The 19,420-nt window shown below is 37.7% G+C and overlaps 3 protein-coding genes across 3 annotated transcripts; 2 read left to right on the forward strand and 1 right to left on the reverse strand.

Annotated features, from left to right (window-relative positions):
* Positions 1-1,788: 1,788 nt before the first annotated feature.
* EAF02_003413 (uncharacterized protein) lies at positions 1,789-6,416 on the forward strand (the record flags this gene model as incomplete). The annotated part of the gene is made up of 3 exons (XM_038899461.1): positions 1,789-2,773; positions 2,821-5,201; positions 5,253-6,416. 3 exons carry the CDS (start codon positions 1,789-1,791, stop codon positions 6,414-6,416), a joined length of 4,530 nt encoding a protein of 1,509 aa, XP_038760388.1.
* A 1,880-nt stretch (positions 6,417-8,296) lies between these two features.
* Positions 8,297-10,266, reverse strand: EAF02_003414 (uncharacterized protein; the record flags this gene model as incomplete). The annotated part of the gene is made up of 2 exons (XM_038899462.1): positions 8,297-9,390; positions 9,441-10,266. 2 exons carry the CDS (start codon positions 10,264-10,266, stop codon positions 8,297-8,299), a joined length of 1,920 nt encoding a protein of 639 aa, XP_038760389.1.
* Positions 10,267-11,146: 880 nt separating this feature from the next.
* On the forward strand, positions 11,147-11,395 carry EAF02_003415 (uncharacterized protein; the record flags this gene model as incomplete). The annotated part of the gene is made up of 1 exon (XM_038899463.1): positions 11,147-11,395. The coding sequence occupies one exon, from the start codon at positions 11,147-11,149 to the stop codon at positions 11,393-11,395; it is 249 nt and encodes an 82-aa protein (XP_038760390.1).
* Between the last annotated feature and the right edge of the window lie 8,025 nt (positions 11,396-19,420).

The raw sequence follows: 19,420 nt of genomic DNA on the forward strand, positions 1-19,420 counted from the left end.
TGCTAAGTTTTGAAGTTGGGAGATGATCAAGAGACCAATACGCAGTTTAGAGGCGACTTTGTGATTCTGCAGTCATGAAATGAACATTTGATGATTTGTTGTCTACGAGCATAAAGATTTGTCCATCTCCCTCATCAACTTAATTTGGCTCGGGTCAATAAATGGTAAGATTCTTGATCTGTTACTTATATGGTTCTTGAAATGGCAGCTCTTGGTGCTAGTTTGAATCACAGTAATTGCGAAGTGAATGAAGTCATTACAGAAGTGTAACTGTGGAAATAATTGATCCCAAAGATCCGCCCTTGCCAGAAATTTGCGGTCATATCACCGTTTTGCATGGATGGTTGGCAGAGCCTAGAGTTTTTGGCTAAACCATAGTTAAGTCTGACGATACAAAGCAACTTTGCAAGTGAAATGATTGAAGAACTTGCGAAGGTGGAACAGGATAAAGCTCTTCAGAAGTGTCGGTTATGGATACTATCATTTTGTCCAAGTTGAGAATTTTGGCAATGAAATTGCGATACCATCAATCACTTGTAATTGCGTTATATTGAGGTTTGGAATAGATTGTAGAGTGTGATTGCTGATTGTGACCATCGGGCTTTAGGATAGAGATAACGGCTGGTTGATTCGATACCCAGCGTCGAGCGATAAGCTAGCTGTAACTGCCATTGGTTGTGTCAAAATTGATTATGGCATGTGTGAATATCCAGCTGCATAATATTCTCCAACAGATGATAAGTAAGAACTTCAGGGGAATGATAGCCTCTAAACATAGACAAATGTTTGACTGATACAGAACAGTCCCGATAAGATGGTAGCGAGAGTCTTACATGCAAGTGAGACAGGCATTCAGTAGGATTTTGAATGAGACGATAGGATGACTTCATTGTAATGAGTCCATGAAAACACACTTTACTACTCCGTAAAGTGCAAGGCCAAAAGGAAAAACTTTTCTTCTCGGTGATAACCCTAAGATTCAGGTTGAAAAAACGACCTGTCCATACAGTGTATCCCTTTGATGCCATTGTGAATAGGAGACCACAGATCTCGACTACAGATCTCGACTACAGATCTCAACTACAAGACCTGTATAATCAGACAAACAGACGAAACAGCATGAACCTCTATACGACTGTAAACACAAGAGCCGTCGCTTATTCGTCAAATACTGTGTTAATTGTATTGATACCCGATACCTGCCCAGTCCTTGCAGTGTGTCGAGAGAGAATGTTGGCGTTATGGCGGGGTGAAATGTTTTGAGTTCTCGCCCACGCGAGCTTGGACTCCTTCAGTAGCGTGTGTTTGGGTACGAGGGTAGATTTTGATAGTCCGTGCAGCTTTGACGGGTGTGAAACATTGTTGGTCGCCCTGACAAAAACTGACCCCGGTAACATTGAACCGAATGTTTTCTAGACTTACCGATACTAGGCATTGATAGACTTTCTTGTTGACCAACGAATAACGATTTTATATGCACGTCAATTATTGAAAAGATCACAGCGGAGCAAAAAGTGAACATCGAAAACCTCTTGATTGATATTCTATGAATATTGCGGCAACGAGAACATGCTATACAAACCATACGATCAATTCTCATTACCTCACCAACTCCTAGACTTGTTCGTTGCTGCTATCATCAATTCAGCCAGTTCAATTTATCCACTACGGTCGAGCGCATTACTCCTGACGAAAAGAACACAGCATACAGCATAGCATACGAAACCTGCGACCAAGTACAAATCGATATACAGCGAATGCGACGCGTTGAACTATCTGCAAGGCAAGATGGCGGAGGGAGATGATTACACAATGTCGAGTTTGTCAACAATGTCGGAAACTGATTCACGGCCACGAACTGCACGACAGGATTCGGAAAATGAAGCTTTTACATTTCATAATATTGGCGATTTAATGGCAGATAGAAGTGATAATGACGATTCGATATCTATGAACTCACAAGCTTTCGAGCAGAATAGTCAAACGGAATCTTACGACCATAGGAATTTACCTACTCTGTCCCCTCCCACTGATAGCAGTGTACTTTATGCACATAGCGACAACGGAGATAATCAAAGTGAGGGTCTGCTGAGTGCCGTGGATGCAAAGGCAATGGAACAACACTTGGACAATGTCGAATCAAGTTTCCTCCCGAGTGTTTCACCAATTGGTAAACATGGCAAGGCTGGTGCCGATGATACATATTTGTTTGATGCGGGTCGGAATGGTGAAGAGTCCCCTGCAATGGAAGCACAAACTCCTAAGAAGAAGACATTTGGAATTAATGAAAATGGGGGCCATGGTTCTCCGACACCCTCTTCACCTCCCACTCCAGATGGTGCATACAAAACTCCAGGCCCTGCCCCTCGATATTCTGTGCAAGGAGAACACGATGATTCGGAACAAATTGGAAACACGACTTCTAACCTCGAAACTCTTTCGTCGTCCCCAACTGCCGCTGCCGCTGCAAGGACCATATCTCGAGCCATGTCAATGGCAAGCATGGGAGAGAATTTCGAAACAGCAGCACAATCCACCTCTCAATCACAGCAACAATCAGATGAGGAAGAGGATATGGAAGCCACACCCACAAGATCGCGCCAAAATTTACGTGCATTTGTCCAATCGGTGAATGATAGCTCAAGCCTACCCCATGACTCACCGGCTAGGAGTACAAACAAACATTTAACAGTCGATGCCGGTACGACCCCAGGGGCCGCACTTTCAACACGCAATACAACTAGACCCAAATTTCTCACCAGTCGACATTCAAGTCAGCGATCTTCTGTGTCCTCTTTTATACAAATTCTGAGAATCAAGACGATCGAAGCGATGTGACAGTTGGTGCAGATTATGCTTTGCAATCCGGAGGCGCACTTCCTTCCGGGGGGTTATCCAGAAGTGGAAGTATGACTTTATCTAGGACTATAAGCTTGGGAAGTATGGCATCTGGTATTGACGAAGGCGGAGATTCATTTGGAAGAGTGGAGGGACCATTGGCGACACTAGCCGAAGAAGATTCAACCCGTGGGAGGAGTGAAAATCAGACGAATTCTGCTCCAGAAACACCTCGTGCATCTAGTCGACCCATGGACCCACCTACTGATACAATCATCGCACGCCACGTTCGCAATGTCCAAGTGCCCGAATCAATGGCTAAAGACTTTCGTACGAAGCATGGCGTACACACACCCAGCAAGTCGGCAAGCTTTGCAGCATCCGCTCTGGGCCAAAGAACTGGTAAAAATCTGACTTTGAAGGAACAGAGCAGCACGATCGAAAGACTATCTAAGGAGAATTTTGACTTGAAATTGAAAGTTATGTTTCTCAGTGATCGATTAGACAAGCTTTCTGAGGAAGGTGTTAAGGAAATGATATCTGAGAATGTTGAGCTCAAGACAGGTCTAGCCGTCATGCAAAGAGATAACAAAGCTCTTCGTAAAAAGGTAAAAGACCTTGAGAAACAACTCAAAGATGACGAAGACCGACCATCCACAGCTCGATCAGGTACATCTACAGAAGGAAGTCAGAAGTGGTATCAAGAAGGCGCTTTTGAACGGGAGGAGGAGCTTCTTTACTTACGAGAGAAGGTTGAAGAATATGTGACGGAAATTGAGAGGTTAAGGAATGAGAGTCTTGCTCGGGAAAACGAGAAGAGAAATCTTACCGATTTGGTTCGTACAATGGGTGAAAGGCGAGGTCAAGATATTGAAACACGTGAAGAAATGGATGTCTGGAAAGATCTCCTTGAGCAAGAAACTGCCCGCAGAGAGCAAAGCGATGATGAGATAAAGGCTCTTCGGGAAGAGATTTTCCGACTGAAATCAGAGACGGCTACCGGAGGACAAGGATTGGGTCACACGACCCATATTTACAACATCACAAAGAGACGCGTCGGATCACCTTCGAGATCAAATTCCAATATGTCTGATCGCATGACAGATGATAGGAATGGTACATATAGCTCAGCAAGCACGTTAGCCGAGGAGATTAAACGGGATAATGAACAACTTCGACATGAAAATGCAGAGCTAAGACGAGAAGTCGGAGCACAGACATCAATGCTGACTTCAAGAAACCGCGAAAAAGAACGGCTTTATCAAGAAATCGAGGAGTTAAAGCTTGGCCAAAGAAGAGGTGGTACATCGGTGGCCGGCGAGAGCATATTTGAACGATCAGCATCACGAGCACACGAACGATCCTCATCCAGGACTAGTGCGGGTACAAGACAGACGAGTATGAATGAGGCTGAACGCGAAGATTTCGAGAACAAGCAAGCCGAACTTCGAGACAGAATTAACAGCCTCAAGATACATAATCAGGACTTACAACGTGAACTCGAGTCTTGTATGGAAGATTTTGAGACTGCCGTGGAGCACAAGAAGGAAGCCGAAGGTCTAGCTCAAGAATTACAAGAAGCCTTGGATGTTGCCGAGAATGATCTACTCACCATGCAAGCAGACCGAGATGAAGCACTTCAGGGTCAAGAAGAAGCCGAGCTAATGTTTGAATCTTTACGTAAAGAAGCTCAAGAAGAACTTGATGGCTTTGCTGCAGAACAAGAGGAAGCTAACGCTGAGATTGAACGTCTTTCGGCCGAGGTCGCTGATGAGAAAGAGAACTTCAATGCGTTGCAGAATGAGATGAGAGAGATGAGTGATATAGTTGTTAGACTGGAGGATGATCACGAAAGAAAATCTAAAAAGATTCAAGATCTTGAAAGAGAATTGGATGAAGCCAATAGAGAACTTGAGGAAATCGAGAAGAATTATGTCGAATCTAACGAAAAGGTGAATCGATTGAATGTGCAGCAAGAATCGAGTCAAAATGAAATTGCATTCCTTCGAGAAGAACAGGATGGAGATAAGATCAAGATTGGGGATCTTGAGGCCGCTATTCGGAACTTGGAGAATGCTCTTCATGAAGAGCAAGAACGTTCTAGAGAACTTGATGAACGTCTTCATGAGGAAAGACATCAAAGAGAAATTGTTGCTAGTCAAGAAAAGCAAGAAGTTCAACAATTCGTCAATGATCTTAATCGTGAAGCAACGACCGCCAAGGATGAAGCTAGAAGATTACGAAAGAATCTTACTTCAAGAGAAGTGGAAGCTGCAGAGTGGAAACAGAGGCTTATGGAACTTGAGAGTAATCTCAGGGAAGCCCTTGGTGATCTGAATGGTACCAGGTCAAGTCTATTGAATGTAAGTTTACCTCATTTTATTCTTTCATGGGTTCTCAACTAATTTCTACAGTCCATTGCAAAACTTCAACGTGAACTCGAAAATACCATTCGAGATTTAGACTCCACCAAAGCTTCTCTCGCCGAAAAGGAACGTATGATCAAACAACGTGATGACCTCTTGGAGTCTCACGCTCTTGAGTCCCGCAAACTGGCAGATATGCTAGACAAAGAACGACAAACCCATCGTCTCACCAAAAATCAATACGAAACATCTCAAAAGACATCCTCTCACACAACTCGCACTCTCTCACAACAAGAATCTCGTGTTCTAGAACTCGAAACTTCACGTCAACAAGATAGGAGAAAGATAGCACAGCTAGAAAACAATTTCAAAGAACAACTTACGGAGAGAAATAACTTGCTCCTAGGTCTATGGGGTAGACTTTCAAGTCTTTGTGGTACAGATTGGTCTCATAATAATTCCCTCATTAACGGTCGTGCACTTCCATCTCTCGAGGCTGTTTCTACCATGTTCCCAGGTTTCTCAAAGAACTTGTTAGCGGCAGTCAAAACAATCGAAACATTAGTTGGTGATTTCAGAGGAAGAGTCAAGGATCTAGATAGGAGATTGTGGAAAGAATACTCGACCCTTGAAAATCGATTTGAGATGCAGACGAAGAAATTGGATAGATTGGAAACGATGGCGAGGAGTGCAGTTCCATTTAGTAGTATGGATAGTAGGGCGGAGGTGGTCAAGTTGAAGGACTTGAATAGGTCTTTGAAAACGGAAATATCAAGTTTAAAGGCTGCCAATGAAGTCAGATCTGGCGCTTACGAAACTTCTACTTCGCCATCACCATCTATTCCCACTGGACCTCGTCGTCGCATCGATAACTCTTTATCCAGATCCTCAACCATGACACGTCACTCATCTGCAGCTTCAAATTCTCGATCCCAATCTCAGGCAAATGGAGAGATGAATACACCAACGCGGTCAAACACGTTGACGCGAGTTGAAAGTAGTACAGGTGAATCAAGAGAAGAGGAATACAAACCTGATTTGCGCTGGCAAGTTAGATTACAGGAATTGGAGTATAAGTTGAAGGCGGAAAGAGAAGCGAGGAAATTGGATCGTACGAGTGCGGCGCAGAGATTGAGGGAGAAGGACAGGGAGAATAAGGAATTGCAGGAGGAGATGGAGAGGGGGAGGGTTAGAGGGGATAGGGGAAAGTGAAGGCGATAAGGGGAGGCTTGTTGAAGTCGAGAAAAAAACGTGGTGGATTAGGGGAAGGGAGTTGAGTGAAGATAGGAAGGAGTATAGGCGTAGGTGAATGGAAAAGGCGAATAGGAATGGGAATGGGAAAGGAAAAATAGACTCATGAGGGTTATATCAAAGAGATGGTATGAATGGCGTTTTCGGCTCTGGTGATATCTTTCTTGGGTGTACGTATGCATGCACCCTATATGTAGCACAGCAAGCACAGCGCGGCGCATGGCGTTTGGCGTTTAATGTGGGTCAGGATGCGGATGTGAGGGTGAATGGGGATGCGAAAGGTAGACAGTACTCGTGCTCATACTCGAATGGGGAGAGGAGAGGAGAGAAGGGATAGGAAATGAATAAAATGAAATGAAATACAATTCAATAACATTCAAGAAATGAAATGAAGTGAAATCCAATAATATTCAATAAAATACAAATGATTATCTATCTATCTACCTACCTATGTATCTATCTATCTGTCTATTTATGAGAACTTAGAAGTGAAACACGATACTTTTATTAATATTATTTGAGATGATACGAGTGGAGCATAGTAGAGTAGAGGAGTAGAGGAGTAGAGGAGTAGAGGAGTAGAGGAGTAGAGGAGTAGAGGAGTAGAGGAGTAGAGGAGTAGAGGAGTAGAGGAGTAGAGTAAACTCGTATATTTCTATTTATTTTACAATAAGAATAATAAAAATAATAAAAATAAGAATAATCCATCCATCATACTCACCACCTACAGTTCAGAGAAAAGAATAATATAGAATAATATAGTATAGTATAATATAGTATAGCATAATATCTACAGTATAGAATAATTACTTCGTGTTGGGACAGGGATCATGTGACCGCGCTAGCGCCCCGGCACTACAGCATATACGTTCGTAGCCCTTAGCTTTCAGAACCTCAAGCAATATTACAACAGTGTGAATCATTAGTACTATATTGACTTCACCATCCCCATGGTGATACCAACACTTCGAATACATACCTAGCTATCTAGTTTCGATAGAGTATTTAAATTTAACTACTTACTTATATAGGTAATTAATCGAAACATTAGAAGTTCCTGAGAACATGTATATATGTGATTTTTATTATATAGCTAAGATCCTTAAAGAGGTACGTAGATAGATAGGCAAATAAATAGATAGGTAGATAGGTAATTATCAAGAATCATTATTATAATTATAAATCTTGACGGCTTCCTAAGTAACTTTCCCTCGCCTATTATCCATTCTCCCAATCAATCATACAAGATACAAGACAAGAGCTACGCGATATTTACGTATTAGTTTATTTATTCACTCGTAAATTTTCAATATCACAAAGAATTTACACACATCTAAACTTTGAATCTAATCCATTTCATTTCATCTCATCTCATCATTGAGATTCTTTCCATCTAATCTATGGGTATAATCACTACAAGTACCGTACTCATTTCCTCCTTAATTTTCGCCTATTTTCGCTCATCACAAAAAGATAATCCTCGCTCAAAAATCAAGACAAACACACCCCCCTTTATCTCTCTTCGTCCCTTTTATCTTCCTCTCTATCAACCGTCTTCGTCTTTCCGGTCTAAAAACCCGTTCTCTTCAACACTCCCAAAATTTCAATACCAAAACGCCCCGACTCATTGTTTGAGTCATTTCCATTACACCATTCGCCACCCGCTTGGGATTCCTCAAAAACGCTATTTTGCATGCCATACGCATGTAATTTTCCCTATGCCAGTCATTTTCCCAGCCGAAAAGAATGAAAGCCCTATTCCATAAAACGAAACGAAATCGAAGAAACCTCCCCACCTCACTCCTCAACCACCGTTCCTCACTCCTCTTCTCACAAATCCATCACAAAAGATCCTTCACAAATCCCAAATTTGCTCTATTATCATTAGAGACGCGTGCGTACTCCAACAATAACCTCAACACATAAATCTGCATATCCTCTCTCCTCAATACTTTGTTCGCCCACTCTTGTCCTGCCATTGCAATCCTCTCCGCTTCCTTATCATGTCCTTCAATTCTAAAGTTCTCTCCTTCATACCCTAAGAAATATTGCATGATACCATAAAAATCCATATATCTATTATCCATTGGTACGAAATGCTTCCAAGCAATAAGTCGTGAGTCGTGCCATTCGCGGAAAATGGTTGCTTTGATTGGTAAACTGGAAGAAAGTAAGAAACCTCTATATCTTCCTGAGAAGGAATTGCCATCAATGTCAGGAATGTACTTGTTCTTGAATTGTTCACTCATTTTCCGTCCTTCCTTGATCGAGAAATACGGATCCGTATATGGACATATCCCATCATCTCGATTTTCATTACACATCAATTCGATAAATGCTGTATCAGACCATTCATGTACCCAATCCCCCAATCGATTTTCTTGTTGTGCACCGATATTATACATCGAAGTTGGAAGGGCGAAATTTGGAGGAATCGTTTCCCAAGATTCGGCTCGAGATACTGATGTATGATTTGTCGTGGAGACGAAGCGATGTCGTTGAAATCCTTTCCAGTTATCTTCTTTGTTTCGTCCTCCGGTAGCGACACCTCTCCAGATGGCCTTGTTTAATTTTTGATGCCAAGGAACTCCATGATCATCACCACCTGTGAATCTCTCCTCTTTCACCCAATACATTGGTGCCGGTAATAAAATTTCGTTATTTGTTGGAAGTTTAGAACCACCGAAAAGAGGATATAACTCTTGAGTTGAAGAAATTGAGAGAGGATTAATCATCATTCCGTGAAGAGATTGTAAATCTGGTTGATGACAAAAATCGGCCGAGAGGCTATAATTCGAAACATAACCTTTAAAGGTATGTAAAGAAGAATGACCCATGGAAATAGCAGGTGTTTTCGAAAAGTCCGTCATAACCTCAGCTCGGCGTGCAAGACTATCTGGATGACAACCCCTGGTAGCGATTTTCCAATATGGACCTATTGAAGTCAACAAACCAAACACAAAATCTCTCATCGTCTCAACATACCTGAAGTTTCCCATTCTCTCTTGGGTGCGTCTGGTTCCCCACTTCCAGAACGTCTTGGAGCAGGCAAACTTCCGTAATCCTGAGAGACTACATTGACATCTGCAAGTTGCCTCGTAGCTCTCTCCACTTCCATATTCTCATTAATCAATTCCCATTGAGCCACCATTCTTGGTTCATCCATAGCATTGAGTGGGATATCCATATCTGGCAAATCTTTTTGTATGGTTCCAATCAATTGCAACCAAATTTGTGTCCAGAACCAATCACTATCTGCCGTTGCATTACCATTTCGAATACTTATCACCATGCCAGCATCTCTAGCTTGCGTTCTCATTCTTGCGGGAGTCACACCCCAATATGGACCTAAATCATGATATATTTGATCAAAGAAATCCTCGACCATGACGGCATCATTGTCTTGGGCAAATTTAAACCATGCATCAAATCCTGGGGGTGGATGTCTCCCTCTTCGTTTGCGATATTCTGCAGCGGCGGCATTAATATCGTGACTTTCTTTTTGCAATAATTCATCAAACGTCTTTTCTGCGTCGGCGATTAAAGTATCGATAGGATGTTCTTGCTTCGGTTTGGCAATGGGTAATTCGTTATTGGAAAGAGATTCCGAGTATGGTGTGGAAGATACTTTGGATGTTGGAGGATCAGGTACTGTGGGGGTTACATATGTGAAAGATGGCGATTCTGATGAACTTTTAAAGTAAAAGATTAGGAGAAGGATTCCTATTGCGCCAATGATATATCGTAGGAAACCTCCGGCTCTTCTAGGGGGGCCAGGGTACGTCATGAGAATGGGTGAAGATAATGGCATTCTTCAATGATGATATATGATTGTGAGAGAATTGGTTAAGAGAAGGGCCAAGGAAGCAGTATAGAATTTGATAATGGTCGACCAATTGTCGAAATCGAAAGGGCAATGGCAGTGTCAATGGCAATGACAATCGCAATTGAAATGATCGATATTGAATCTGGACCCTGAGTGTGAGTGGATAGCTTGGAAATTCGCGACGAGCCGAAGCTGTAAGATGGCGTTTGCGGGAGGATCGGGTGGACTAGATTTTGGATGGAAATCTAACTCAAGTCGGAAAGGATGGCGTGGAAAAGAAAGACCGTTGTGAAAAGGACGTTTGAGAAAGGGTTGACGGTTACAGGATAGAAAAAAGAAAAGAATGTCGAGGATAAGAATATCCAGTAGAGATGATTGAGAAAAAGAGTGAAGAGTGAAGAGTGAAGAGTGAAGAGAGATAATGTTGAAGTGGTGGATGTTGATCAATTAACTTTCTGATTTCTTCGTTTGGTCGTTTGTTCTTTCTTTCCTGGGACTTTCTGTGTGAAAGGTGCCGCGTTGACAGCTGCAATTAAGTGGAGATGGGATGGGATGAGATGGATATAAAGGAGAAGAGTGAGAGTGAGAGTGAGAGTGAGAGTGATGCGATCGATATGATACGATCCTCCAAGAATGAATGAATGACAGAATGATAAATGAATAAATGAATGAATAGAGTGTAATGTCTCCCTCGAAAATCCCTTGAAAGGTTTAGATCATAATCGTTTCGTGATTTGATATCGTGAATTGGAACGAAGGATGTGTAAGACGGAAGTTGTCAAAGCACGGGCGATGGATATGACGACTATCAATTCATTTGATGGCGAGTATGATTTAACAAGATTGACGTTGGAGAAGTATAATGATGATTCTTCTCCACCCAGAAAGTGATCCAGTTTTCCAATCATGTAGGAGGGATGATGAATTGGAGGGATTGAAGAGAGAGGAGAAGAAGAGAGGAGAAGAAAGAGTGTCTGTGGGTATATGGATGGTAGAGAAGAGAATCAGAGAGAGGAGAGGAGAGGAGAGGAGAGGAGAGGAGCAGAGAGGAGCAGAGAGGGGCAGAGAGGAGCAGAGAGAAACCGAGAGGAATAGTAAATCTGGTACACGGTAAGAGGGGAAAGCTTCTCGAGAAGTGGATAAGGAGACCCAAGAAGGGAAGATGATCTCTCCGTGAAATGTCGAGGGGGTTTCCTGGAAGAATTGAAGCTTGACTTGGAGTCCTGTACTAGGTATTCATTCTGTAATCAGTCTGGGGTTTTTACTCTCTTTTCTTTTCTTCTCTACTCTACTCTACTCTACTCTACTCTACTCTACTCTACTCTACTCTACTCTACTCTACTCTACTCTACTCTACTCTCTTCTCTATATAAATTAAATAATATAATAAATAAATGATAGAAAGTGGAAATATGAAAACATCCAAACATCCAATCATCCAAACATGAAAAGATAAAAAGAGGGGTTCCAAGGTTATTCTATATCATTTGGAAAGTTATTACGATGCACCCTTTGATTGATGAGGGTGTGCGTCAGATAGATGAAGAATAGATGGTTCCCTTCCCATTGATCGTCGTGATCTTCTATTTCCCAAGGCTTGTTAGGTGCAAAGGCCTAGTCCGGGTGGGTATATGAGATGGACGAATTAATATACTTGGGTAGGTCTTTCGAATGAGTTGAATGCTTCTGGTTGGTGGTGAGTGTGCACTGTGTTTGTGTTTTGTATTCCCATATGAGATTCCTTTCCATCCTCACCCCGTCTGCTATCCAAGGAAGTTTCAGCCGATGCAGGATATTAAATGAGATAAATGAGATAAGTGAGATAAGTGAGATAAATGAGATAATTGATACCCAGAGATCGTATCTTGTATAACATTATTGTAGATCATCCATTCATTCGTTCATATCCAATATACACAAACACCCATCCAAACACACATCCATGTATCTCCCTCTTCTTCCGAATGCTTTCATTTTATTTTCATCTCCATCTTCTTAATTCCCTCATCCATCATGACCTGTTGATCTCCGGCATTAAGATTATCTCCAAATGCTTCTCCTCTTGCTCGATCAATCTCATTTCATCCATCCCATCGATACCCTCACAACCATCCGACGTCAAACGCTTACCATTGACTTTGAAGCATGATAACGTCGAACATCAAGAGAAAAAGAAAAGTCGTGCAGGTGCAGGGCGGGCCAAGGAAATGGCGTGGTGGGGTGAATGGGTAAGGATAATCATTGGGTTATGCATTTGCATTATGGTATACGGAGAGAGGATGGTGCAAGATATTTTCATTTATTTATTCCTCCTTCCTCTTTGAAATGAACAAAGAAATTATATAAATACCTAGGTACCTAGTTGCTGACACACTTTTCATTACAATATAATCTTGTAACATAAACCCTTATAATACATACATACTCTCGAATACACACAATATACATCATATCATATCAAACTCCCTCTCTCAACTTCCACTCCATCGATCATCCCATCAATAAACCCATCGACCATCCCATCAATACCTCCCTAGTACTCCATAATCCCCAATGATATTCCTCTCCCATCACGGATCAACATCAAAACGTTACAACCCGACCATCAATCCCTCTTCTCTCCCTTCTCAATGGTGCTTACCCTCACCTCTTGAAACGCATTATGAATCAATCAATCAATCATTTTCGCATCTCTTTTCATCTCAACCATTCAATACAAGAAAGATCATACTCGAGTAATGGACAACGAATCTTTTCTTCTTCTGTATGTAACCTATCTATCTAGTCTGAGACGCTTTTATTAACTGGGTACATATATATATCATAATTAATTGATGATTTACTCGTAGAAGAATTGTATTCAATCAATTCGCTCTTCCATACAAATATAACTAACTCAATCTCCAATTCCATCAATTCCCATTCATTCATTCCATCTCTTCTATTTCTCTTCCCTCTCAATTCTACATACATACACATCTCCCAAACCCCTTCCATCTCCTCAAAACTTCCAATACATGCATCAACCCATATATTACCACCTACCTATCTACCTACCTAGGTAAGTAAAGCATAGCATAGTATAGCATAGCATAGCATTACTGAAACCAAACAATCCAATCAATCATCCATCTAAAAATAAAAAGAAGAATAAAAATAAAAATAAAAATAAAAATCTCATCCAAACTTCATCCATCCACCTCAAACTCTCAACCCAAAATAAATCAAGCTTTTCCTCTATCGTTTCACTATCAAATCAATCAAATCAAATAAATCAAATCAAGCAGTAAGTGCATGAACTCAACAACACACCTAAATCCTCTCCGGGAAAAAAATATTTGTTTTCTACATTTTACTTCACGTACTTGACTATATTGCATCTCTTCCTCACATATATTAACGGGATCTAGACTTTTGATTCTTTGTGATAGGGCGGAGGGTGTGTACATATGGTATGGTATGGTACATAGGTATAGTATGGGATGGAATGGGTAGGTACAGGATGTATGACGATATGCTGTGTAGTATATAGTACAACATAACACAACATAACCTAATAATCTAGAATCTCGATATTTGATATTTGATATTTGATAATTAATTATATACTTCATCTTTACGATAAACAAGTATAATTTATTCAACAAGCGAGTGAGTATATAATTTATCGCACAGATAAAAGAAAAAGAGCTTTTATAAGTATAATATTAAAATTCTATTTAGAGTAGTAATTAATATCTATTTTTTCAATGTTGTAAATCTCTAGAGTATCTTATCTTTCTTGTATTTTAGATTGAAAGTTATTTTATATTGTCACGAGAGAATTAGCCTATATAAACCCAATTAGCTTAATGCTATCGGTGATATCACTTTTAGCGTGATAGTTATGAGCCCGGTATGCGTTTATAGCGCAGTGGCATAATTCTTCACTTTACCGTACTCTCTTGTAGTGGTTTTTCGTGGGCCCACTTATAAGAGGGTATTTCAACAGACCCACATTAGTCATCTGATCTTGGCCTATTGGAGCTAATGTGAGGACCCTGCTCTGTTGCCCCACTATCTCCGCTCAGCCTATTAGATGTATCCAGAGAGAACCTAATACTAGTTGTATCCAATCAAAAGAGAACCTAGATTTGGCATCACATGGAGATAGGAAGAGATTTGTGCATTTATGACTCAATGAGGCTAGTACAGAGATTACTGCCTACAACCAGCTAGTCAGCAATCTCGGGGGTGTGTCACGAGAGAATTAGCCTATATAAACCCAATTAGCTTAATGCTATAGGTGATATCACTTTTAGCGTGATATATATATATTATACGCGGAAAATATATATCAATCATATCTCTGTTATAGCTAGTATTTATAGATTCTTTGTATATAGTTGAGAAAAAGCAATTAGTTTTATCAATTCAACTTCTTCTATATCTTTTTCTTCGTTAGAGATACTATATCTATAATAAATTTTCTATAATATATATAAGAGACTACTCTATAATCCTATTATCTCTTGTTTTTTTATAATATATATATATAAATTTATTATATTATTTTCTTTCTATTTATTATTATATCAATGATAATTATAATTATCTCAAATGCTTCTTTGTATTAATATAGTATCTATTTATAATATAATATAATATTATTATTTTATATACATAATTATAATTATAATCTCATCTCTCTCTCATCTCATTTTATAATACTCTACTCGACTCCATCTCTCCTAGATATTATTCTTTATATTACATAAAAAACAAAACTAAACAAATAAATAAATAGATAAATAGATAGATAGATAGATATTAAAAATATATATAATATCTAGTATATCTCTTCTAAGTTTTAAATACATTACTATTTTGTCATGGTGTGGATACACGTGACCAATAAGCGATAAGCTAGGCCCTGTTAGGCTAGCTTATAAGTGAAAATTCTGTATATCTTTATATTGGAAGATCCTGTATCATAGCTCTTCGAGCTATGTCTTAGTCTACACCCTATACCTATTATTCTTAGCACTGTTGAATATAGATTCCTGATTCCGTTTGTCTGTTTTGTAATACTACATAGCTTCTATCAATATCATCACAATAGCAATACTAGCTTTACACCTACCTAGTTACCTGGAGGATGCCTTTAAGCTCAGTATAGCTGTGGTAGAGGATTCTCAAGCTTGATACCAGTACCTCCAATCGACAGCTGTGTATACTGCCGGATTGGAAGAAGTTAATCTGTTCCTCGAATATAAAACTCGAGAAATATTTATTGAGAAATATATTGAGGCCTCTCTACACGAGCAGATCGTTATGTAGAATATTCGTCTACTTGATTGCCTTACCGAATTTATATCTATTCTTGTTACATTCTCTAAAACAATACTTGTTGAATCTGCTCTCGAATTGTTTAATATTATTATACTTATCTTATCCATTATTATCCATCTAAATGAATATATTCCCGATTTTAAAAAATTTGATGATTCCTGATTTGATCTATAAAAATTCGTTTAATAAATATATACAAAAATAAATTCAAACTCTGATTGTTTTTTTACTACCTTTACTTACTTGACTTATACTGTTGAAAGACTTATTGAAAAAGTTTACAAATTAATTCTCCCTAAGATTATCTATAGTATTCTATAATTCACTAATTATAGCCTACTTTTGGAATACTTAGAGAATGCTTTGGAAATTCCGATTGTAAACAGAATACCTAGAATCAATTATATTTGTTCAAACAAAAACATTTTGATTTCAATATCTACTTTGCTGAGTTTTAAAGATTAGCTTTGAATTTATTTATTTATTTATTTATATTAATTAACATCTGTTTTGAACCTCTCTAAGGGTATTTAGATATGCTAAGATAAGGAACTATTTGAGCAATGTGATTATTGCAACCGAATTTAGCAATTTAACTTCAATGCTAGGGGCTATTCGCTTTTCTACAAATGCGATCTGCTTCTATTTTCAGAAGGGAATATTTGATCTGGATTGTTGTTAAGGTAGAGCTTAATTCTCAAGTGGATAGACTCATTATAGGCTTCGATCCCTATAGTAGAGGAGAAAAAGTGAGAATGAATTATTATTTGTTTAGTCGAGTAACAGGGCTCTTGTATTATATATTGAGTTTGTGGTTTTTAGAGTGTAGTGTATTCGAATAATTAATTGAATGATAAGTTTATAAGAAATAAGCAGTAAGCTTTATTAAAAAGATTATTACTTTCTAAAAGTTCTTTAATAATTAGAATAGATCTAAATATAGAATTCTAAGTTGATGATTAGCTGAATAAGCTTGCTAGATGTGTGTAAGAGTTTCTTGATATATATGATCGCTTACTTGTTAAATTGCATTTCTATAGAGGTAAGGGGGCAGTCTGAATGCTTTAGGTTGTTTATAGTATATTTAAAGAAGTGATATGATTTCTTAGTATTGTTATATAAGTAGTCCAGCTTATTGTTTTGATAATCAAATTGCTAATGATAAGTGGTGTAGTCGCTATAATCTATTTTCATAGCTATTAATCAATATAAAATTGCTCTTAGTAAAGTTAGTTCTTTTAATTCCTTTGTATTGTATTTAGGAGACTATTTTTTATAACCAGCGGAGAGAAAGGAGTTTATTTCTTCCTATTAGGTAGATTCTGTGTGTAGGCGTTTTTAATGGATAATTGTTTGGACCCCACTGATTATTGGTAGCTTATTGATTGTTTAATTCATAGATCCAATTATGTCTGTATTTGTTAAGCGATCTGCTTTCTCATTGCCTTTGATCTTTATATATCTAGATAATCACTTTATCCTGATATCGAGTTATTTTATTACTTTATAATACTTATAGAAAACTTATTATATTATAAATAATATATTTCTGTATATACCCCAGATAACCAATATACTATCAATATATATTCAGATCCGGTTATTCAAAGGATCTTCAAGTATAATGATTAGATATTTCAATTCACACTATACTTTTATTGCTTTTGTATCGAATATATATAAATCGCTTTGAATCTATTTAAATTTAAAGACTATTTGAATACTATTATAATATATTATATATCCATAGCTAATACAATATTTGCAATTAATGATTTGTTCTAATCTATTAGAGAAGATTGTATAATCTTTGGATAAGAGTTATCGCTATTATTCTTTGAAGGCTTGAGCTGCTTCTTCTTTGGTTAATCCTTTTGTTGGATTTATTCTACAGTTATTCGAGAAGTGCAAATGGAGTAGCTTCGAGCATTGTATCTTTAGAATAAGATAGTTAAGCTGTTGGATTTTTGTAAAAGGCCCTTTTGCTATATCTGCTTCTTATCTATATTTTTGTATTACTAGCTTTAAACGATTTATTAGTAAGTATTAATTATCAATCATTTTTAATCGAAATACAAATTGCAGTTTAATATGTTCTAATGTAATTATCCTCAATAACAAGCCTGCTTTTTTGATAAGAGCTGTGATTAGTATAGTCTTATATACTGAGATCGCTCTTCTTGCAATAGTATTGATTACTCTATTGATATAATAGAAATGATCTTTTATATCTACACTTATACTTGAATTACTTTAATCTAAACTAGGCTTATATTTACCAGCATATCATACTTCCATGCCGAATAATGTTATTAGGAAAATACAGGTGATTATTGTTTTTCTTAAAGAGAAAGCTGGTGATCTATATATAATGCAGGCAATCGATTTGATATATAAGATTACTTTTATAGCTTTTGCTATATATGTTTTGATATATTGTAAGAATAAAAACCAGCGATCGAAAAAGATACCTAGCCATTTTAGAGTAGACTGAATGCTTTCACTTATTGTAATTAATATTGAAATGATTATTAGATCTGGATTCACTATTAATAATAAATTAATAATATTATATTATCTGATAATATAAAGTAATTCAAACTTCTCAAAAGTGAATAGGATTCTGTTCTCTTTACCCCATCTAATAATTTATTATACTTGTTATTACAGGATCCTAATATTTATAGAGAGATATTTAAAAGAATAATAGATTATAATATCATTTACATAACCAAAACGAAATTTTGTATTTCGATTGAGAAGCTTAGCAAGATAGAGTATATAGAATATAGGTAATAATAGAGACCCCTAAAAGATACCGCATGCCACTAAATACTTTTTAGTTATAATACCTTCGAATCTTATTCTGACTTTTCTATTTATAAGGAATGAGTTTATCAACTTGAACAACGAAATTAGCCATTCTTGTTTGATTATTCGGCTTAAGAATCGATACTTTAAAAAAATATCAAAAGCTTTTTATACATTTATAATAATAATTAAAACTATATTGCCAGTTATTAATACAAGCTCCGTATTATAAATAAAAATAGCTACTAAATCTATCCCTAATCTTCTAGGAAGTGCTCCACAATATTATAAGCTGATTACTTTATATCTCAAAGTTATTCAAAATATTTAACTGGCTATATACTGTTTGAGACTCTTTTCAATACAGAAAATCAGGGTTATTGATTACTACGATTGCGGTGATGTTTTGTTTTTCTTACCTACCTTGAGAATTATTATTATCTCCACTAGCTTCTATCCTTCTGGATAATAGTTTAGAACTAGGCATGATACAAATATCTCCCGGATTAGTGATTTGATGCTCAGTCAGTATACCTTAAGGAAACATATAATAGCTCGATTCACTCCTGGTGTAGTATACAAGGCTTCTATAACATACTTTTTTATTTTTTTAATCGAAATCGTTTTTTTCCAGGAGAGGGTTCTCTTATATGTTTAATTGTGTAATAAATCATTTGGAAGATTATTGTTCACCTTAAATCAATCCAGAATCACTATAAATAGAGTATCCGCTTTCTCTCTTGTATCGCAGATCTCCTGCTTATCGATTATTAGGAAAAGGGATTTTGCATTACTTTTAGAGATCAACTTATACCATTCTATAATTCAATAAAATTCTTTATCGTCCTTAACCCCATTTAAACGCATAGCCCAATAGAATCTCTTGACTTGTTGCATTACTTTTTATAAAAAGTGTATAGCATAAGTCTTCCTTTCCAAGTCCATTTCCCTCTATGCTTTTATATATATTCGATAAGCTTCTCTACACTTATTCATT

Source organism: Botrytis sinoallii (assembly GCF_014898435.1).
Source record: "Botrytis sinoallii strain Bc 23 chromosome Unknown BSIN_005, whole genome shotgun sequence".
Classification (NCBI taxonomy): domain Eukaryota; kingdom Fungi; phylum Ascomycota; class Leotiomycetes; order Helotiales; family Sclerotiniaceae; genus Botrytis; species Botrytis sinoallii.